The sequence below is a fragment of the Gavialis gangeticus genome, unplaced genomic scaffold (genome assembly GCF_001723915.1).
Source record: "Gavialis gangeticus isolate Ggan-Ray unplaced genomic scaffold, GavGan_comp1, whole genome shotgun sequence".
In the NCBI taxonomy this organism is placed as follows: Eukaryota; Metazoa; Chordata; order Crocodylia; family Gavialidae; genus Gavialis; species Gavialis gangeticus.
In genome coordinates, this window is record NW_017729007.1 from 3,808,788 (window position 1) to 3,815,928 (window position 7,141).

At 41.4% G+C, this 7,141-nt stretch overlaps 1 protein-coding gene across 1 annotated transcript in view; it reads left to right on the forward strand.

Moving 5' to 3' along the window:
- The first annotated feature begins 870 nt into the window (after positions 1–870).
- CPED1 (cadherin like and PC-esterase domain containing 1) overlaps positions 871–7,141 on the forward strand; it is a 273,667-nt gene continuing 267,396 nt past the window's right edge. The window contains exons 1-2 of the mRNA XM_019509244.1: positions 871–876; positions 1,077–1,263. Coding sequence (XP_019364789.1) covers positions 871–876; positions 1,077–1,263 — 193 coding nt within the window. The remainder of the gene's footprint in view (positions 877–1,076; positions 1,264–7,141) is intronic.

A 7,141-nucleotide genomic window follows, 5' to 3' on the forward strand; every position in this document is an offset into this window, starting at 1 on the left:
ACAAATATGCAAGACAAAAAAAATCAAGTTTTACTTTTTGTATTCTTCAACATCCCCATTTCTCAGAATTGTGGCCCTCATAAGTCTCTTGCTGCTGGAAAATCAGTCAGCTTTTGGGTTCTGTTTGTTATAAGTTTCTTGAAAATGAGTAGAGTTCAGGTGCTGTATCTGAGTTTCTAGGTAGGCTGTCAGCTCCTTTCCTTGCCCTGTGCCCCCTCCCCTCTCTTCCTCCCCCTTTTCTGAAAACTGAGGCGCCATGGTTCAGCTCCCTCACCCCGAGACTGATGCTGGCATTTTCTGAGGGGTGCCTTGGGTATAAGAAGAGTGAGCACCACTGGTTTAAGGGCATCTATTCTCTGGGAAAGCATGTGCTTAATTTTGCACTTCCTCTTTAAGGACAAGTGAAAACTGAAGAATATCAAGGCAAATATAAAAAATTTAAAAAAAAAAGAAGATAAACCAGGTTCAGTTTAGACAGCAAGAGCCCAACTAAGCAATAAAACTTTGATCTGCATTTTCTCACCATTGTGGAGTGTTCTTTGGACTTTAATTTGACTCTTTTAAGGAGTCCAGAATCCCTCCTTTGCCATTTTCCTCATGCATGTGGATTTTGTTTTCACTCCTACAATCTATTTCTAGTCTTTACTCAGTAGATCAGTCAGTGAGAGATCCTGTCTCTCATAACCTACGGTCCCCATGTCCAAGCCTTCTTCAGGAATCAGTGTCCCCTTTCAGGTAATCTGTTTTGCAGTTACCAGCTCACAGGGCAGGATGACTTTTTAGGAGTCAGCCCTGGGCATGCAGGACCATCACAGTTAATGCATTTCCATTGTTACCACTGTGCCATTACCCATGGAATATCAGTCCAACATGGAGGTAAAGGCCAACAGCGGGGATAATTTGGAGTATGACACAAACGCTGAGGCCCAGTATCAGACAGAATCCATAGGCTGCATGTAGACCTATCCCCCATACTTCCTAGTAAGATAATAGCATGTTTTGTGAAAAGTGGCAGCAATATCTTATAATAGTGAAGGGTTTCTTGTTTTAAGGGTGTTTTCTTTTCATTCTGTTAGGTTGAAGACTCTGTTTTTAAGTCCTTTGGAAGCCATACAAAAAGAGCAGTTCTGTGTGCTCCACGTTCCCACAGTAAGAGAGAACTTCAGCTATACCAGCGCATCCTGGCACAGCATGGATATGCAGTTATAGTTCATGAAAACAGCGGACTCAATGTAAGCCTCGGACATAAGCATCACCATTTAGGTAAGAAATAAATAAATTATTACTGAATTTTTGTCAGTAAACCAGAATCCATTCATCACTGAAACTGGTTTACAGACTGATGTGACTAAGATTTCAAGATTTAAAGCCACAGTCTGGATCTGCCCAGTCATCCAACTTTCAACTTGGGAACAATTCTTCCATCAGTTGCTTGGTGTTTTAACCAAACAGTTATTCATTCTAGTTCTAGAGATCAAATCATTTCTTTTCTGACAGGTTTTTTTTATATTACCCCTATTACCACAGTCTCTTTCAATAGACATTAAGTGGCATGACTAATGGCTAATATGCTTCCTTCTCTCATTCTCTCGCCATGGTGGAGAATTATGTGTGAAGGCTGTCCTTTTTGTTTCGGTAGCGCTTTGTTTTTTGGGTTTTTTTAAACAGACGTTTGTGTGTAAGAAGGCATCTGGTACTTGCAGCAGAAGGTGGTGAGGTTTGTGATACTCTTTGGTTCCTATGAGAATTCATTCTACAGTTTCAGGCTGGTTGTCTGAGGAAACTCTTTCATGGATGATAGAAAGTTGCATTGTGCTTGGAGAGTAGGGTTGTGGGCTGTAGCCTAGATGATCTTTAGACATGTTGGTCTCAGGCTATGAAGCATCTTGCAGAAAAGGACCAATGTGATGTTGAACTTTACAGAAAGTCTATATAAATAATGGAAGAAATGGCTAGGAAGTTTGGCTGAATTCTGGGCTCTGTGAAAGAAAATGGTATTTTGTTTCTTCCTAAAGAAAAATTATATTTATGTCATTCATACCTGAGTATAACTTCTGTTATCAGATACCTCAGTTTTGCTGTGTTGTTTAATCAAAATCAGTAGTGGATTTTCATACTTGGATAACTATTCTGTATATTTGGTGCTGCTCATGGTTCAGTCGACACCACACAAGAAACTTCATAGAATCATAGGACAATGGGGCTAAAAGGGGCCTTAGGACATCATCTAGTCCAATCCCCTGCTCAAGGCAGCAGGACCAATTTAAACATTTCTAATATTAAGTTTAATGCTTAAAAAGAGACTTCCTGGAAATAAAGCATGAACACATTTTCCTGCCAAATTATCTCATATAACAGAATATGGACCAATGCCCATTTTTCATTGTTATTTTTAGTTTGGTTTCTCAGTTTAAAAACTTGCCATTCCCTCCATATCACACATGCACAATACCTGAGAGTAACAAGACAATACTCTTGCAGCCTCTGTTACTGCCATACTGATAAGCCTATAAGGACGCTTGGAGACTAGCCAATACCTCATTTTCTGGGAACCATGAGACCCTTATCTCCACTGATTTGAGGGAGCAAGCATCCCAAGTTCACTTAAGATTCACTGAGCCAAATTTTGCTGCTGTGGTGACTAATTCAGATCAGAATTCTATAGCAGAGGTTTTTAACCAGCAGTCGGTGTAACTTCACATCCCAGATTTACTGTGCATATTTATTTTTATAAGCTGTGCCAGTAAATCCAGTACTGTTTTTTCCCAGTAATAAATAAAGGTTAGCAAAAGAGTTTTATACCTTTTCCCATCAACATCTAGATGTACCTGCAATTTTTAATGTGTTAGTTGCATTTTTGCTTTATTCTTTACATAACACTTATATGGAATAAGACTCTGATAATTTCATCATGTGGCATCATAAAATGCACTGAACTAAGTGTAGTAGAAATACCTATCTTTAAGAATATATTAAGAAAAGAAAAAAGGGGGAGGGGGAGGAGCAGAGGGATAAGTAAAATAACATGTCTGCATACCAAGCTGATGATCTTTTCCTATAACTGACAAAGCTATGCCTTGAGTTATTTTTCTTGTGTAGGTTAGGGATGTTGTCTAGTGTTTTGGATGTCATGGTACTTGATGCAGTGTTTTTTGGAGAAGGCTATTTTAAAGTATGTTATGTCATAATGTTTTCCTAATGAGACTGCTATCATTTATAAAAATACACTTCTTGAAGCAACCATTAAAAAGGTATAGATCACAACTGTAGTGTAAAATCTAGATCACAAGTGTAGTGTAAAATCTATGAAAAGAATAAGTCCTCCATGTCTGTCATAATTTAGTGGCTGTATCTGATTCTTCTATGTTTTGTGCAGATTCAGTTTTGGAAGACTGTCTTATTTCTGTACCTTTCAAAGTTCAGACTAATTTCATAAGGATTTTTGTTTAGCCTGGCAGTGAGCCAATGAGCTTAGCCAAAGTCATATATGGGAAAAAGTTCACTACAAAACATTCCAAAATTATTATGCTGGATGACAATTAATTTGGGGACAAATCAAGCTTCCAAGCAGCCTGATATACTGGAACGCCAGTGAAAAAGTTTTCTACCCTGACTGCAGCCACTACTCCAGCTCCCTTGGTTACTGTATAAAGCTAACAGGAAAGGGTGTTATTTTAATGGAAAACTTTGGAAAAGCCAAAACGTTACCAGCTTTGACAATTAGAAAATAGTTGAGTGAAAACAAAATTTTTTCATTGGAAACCTGAAAACTGAAAAATGTTAGACAAAAAAAAATCTGTTTTCTGAAGAAACATTTTTTTAAGCCTCATTGAATTTTTAACTGGGAGGGTTGATGGGCAAGAATTCTGTGTCAGATTGTTCTGTTTTATCTTTTACTCTTTTGGTAACTTAATCTTGATGAAAAGGGAATGGCCAGTAGGCCTGTGTAATGAAGAATCTGCTGTCTTATTCTTGCCTTTGAACGGGTTTGAGCCTGTTCTCTGCCACGGCCTAGAATAAGCCATGGCTAAGGACCTACTCAAATTGCAATTTCGTGGATTTTGCAGAAATCATGAAATTGGGTAGTCTCAGCAAAAGCCACGGGGGTGGGGCGGGGGGGAAGAAACTTACTAAAAAAAATGCTGACTTCCTAGTGGGAGCCAGCAGTCCTCCTAGCTGTACAGCCCATCACAAATGGAGCTGCTATCACGAAGGTGCACAGGTGGATGGCTGCTCCCTTGCCCTTCACCATGGATTGACTGAGAGGGCTGCCAGTCATGTGGCCCTGCCTCACTTCACCAATCAGTGACAAGGGGTGGAACCACCCAACAGACATCCCTCTCTGCCAATCAGCAGTGAGGGGCAGGGTCACTGGGCCCCTTGTTTGGGGTGGAGGGGGCACCACGATAAGCCTGTGAAAGTGGTGGCTGGCCCCATGATCTGCCCATGAAATCATCCGGCTGCTGCCTTGAGTTGGGTAGACCCTAAACCATGACATGCACAGAGGGGCTACATTCACCACATTAACGCTATGAATGCTGGTCTTGCCCCATGTGTCAAGACCTTCGGTGACTCCTGAGGAAGAGGCAGGAGTTAATAATGGATGGAATGTCCAAGATCTGGTTCAACGTGGTTGCCAAGTGTAGACACTTGTGTGGCTTTGCCTTCTCATCCCCCCCTCCCCAACTTGACTTTCAGTTAAGTAGCTGCTAATCTGTTTGGATCTAGCTTTTTGTGTTGCAGCCCTTTGTGCACTGTGTTGCAGGCCTTTGCTGCCCCAGCTGGGTGGAGAGCTGCTCAGTAAGTGTTACTGGATGAACAAGGGAGATTGTTACACTTTAGGGGCCATATCAGGCTCTGAAGAAGAGCATACAGAAGTAGGACTCTTCCGGCATGCTCAACCTTTCCCTTTCTCACCTTCCACATGGGGAATTCTCACATGCTCGGGGCCCAGTAAAGATTAACAGGGCATATAGGGCCTTACCCTCAGTAAAGTGCTGCCAAAAGTTTAACAAGGGCCTCTTTCAAAAATGGTCTGTGTTACTTAGTAGTTCACGTGACTTAAATTATTTTTCACAGTCCAAAATTTAATTTGTTCCCAGTCTTCTGCTGCCTAATAACCCCATTATCAATTCCATTTCCATACCCTCTTCTTCAGTCTTACCCCATAAAACTAAAAACTGCATACATTTGTCCCCCAAGTCAGATTGTCTGTCCTCAGAACAGTAGCCCTGCACAACCAGCTTGATGGAAGCCCCCTTATATAACTACTTTCTTGCTTTCTTAGTTGTGTGTCTCTATGTTACCTTTGGAGGGAAGGTTGGGAGGAGGACTGCCACCCTGGCACCTGCCCGCCCCCTGTGGTCCAATCTGTCTGCCAGCTCTTTTCTCCCTCCACTTCGCCACAACTTTGGTGAGGAAAGTCTCTGACCTGCCACAACTTTGATGGTATTTTGCTTGTTTTTGGTGGAGACAGTCCCTGAGGCCAGGACTAACCTCACTGGTTTTCTTGCCTGCCTGGGGTCTGTTTTCTTGCCACTTGTGGCCTGTGCTGTCCCTCAAGGGAGTGCCCTGAGAAACTTCTGAGCATCTCTCAGGGCTTCAGCTATGGCATCCTTGGTGCCCTTTCTGTCTGCACCCTCAGCCTTAGTCCACACCTATATCAGGGGAGTTCTACCCAGGCACCCCTGCTCATGATCTCCTCCACCCTGTAGTCACAGCTTGGTCTTCCTGTCTCAAACTGCCTGTCCATCTCTAGCTGCTCCTGCCTCCCAGGAGCTACTCGCCCTGCCACATACAGAGGCTGCCTCTTGTATGGTCAGAGACTGGGTTTATATCCCAAAACCTAGTTTCCTTCTGGCCAAGTGATTCAATCTGCACCCACGGATCAGGTGCAGCTAATTGCCTCATTAGCCACCTATCCTGTTTAGTCTTCGTCTCAGGCCACCTGGGCTGCTACTGCTTGTTGCCTTTCCTGGCCCCAGCTTCCCTAGTCTCTCAGATCTTCCTAATAACAGGGATAGGGGTTCCCTGTTACAGTCTCAAAACAGGTGATTAGACATCTTCAGGTCCACAAATCTCAGACAGCCTCAGGCTCAAAAAGGGACATTGACTTTAGGGCCCTTTATGAGTCTGGTTCATCATTTACTCTCAGCAATCAAATGTAAAATTCCCATATTACATCTTGTCATTGGGTTGATAGAAATATTGCATATCTGTTTATCATTTTGTTCATGTAGATAAATGCACCCCTTCTGAATTCGGCAGAGTTCAGTACAATTAGAATATTAGTTTTTACTAATGTAAAGGAAATTAATGTGGTTACAGTGGAAGCCCTTAAAAAAGAATCAAGTACCATTCTATGGTATTGACTTTACAGCATCATTTCCTGTATTTGGAATACCAATGCAAGGTGTGTACTCTGGATCGTGACTTATGTTTGTTTGAGTGACATCCATATTAGATTAGATTCTAGCCTAGCTGTGAAAATGATTGTTACAGTAGATATATTGACTTGTTTTTGATGAATTATTGTCCCATAAGTTAAGTATTGATCTTAACCTCACTTTGGCTGATATTTACCTCTTGATTCAGTAACTCTTAATATTCATTGTCACCAGAATCAATATCTGTTTTATATTTTATTTATTCATTTGAGATATTTCAATGAAGAGTATATGTTGTATATATCTTTTAAAATGTGCATGTGCCACAAACTGTCAGATGAGAAATTATTTCTTTTCTAACATTTTTTACCAATATTATTGTTGATCTCCCTTTTATTTCTTTCCATTTTAAGAAAGCTCTGGTTGGAAACCAGTATATGTAGCCCTTGTACCTTTTTTCGTAGTGCTGGCACTACAAAAAGATGTGTCTAGTTTCTGAGAGGTACAATTTCAGCATGAAAATGTGTCCAGTAAAATGCAAAACATAATTTAATCAGATTAAGAAGATTACAGGTACCTCTCAATCAGAGTTCAAATTACACTTTGACTCTTGGGGGGTGGAAGTCTGCAAGAAAAACCTGGGCTTCCCATCACAATGCCCTAATAAAATCGGAGACCCCCCAGGTTATGATTTTCAAATCTTACGAGAGGGGTTCTCGTCTCTTACGGAGGGGCTCAGCCCCCCCCCCCCCCCC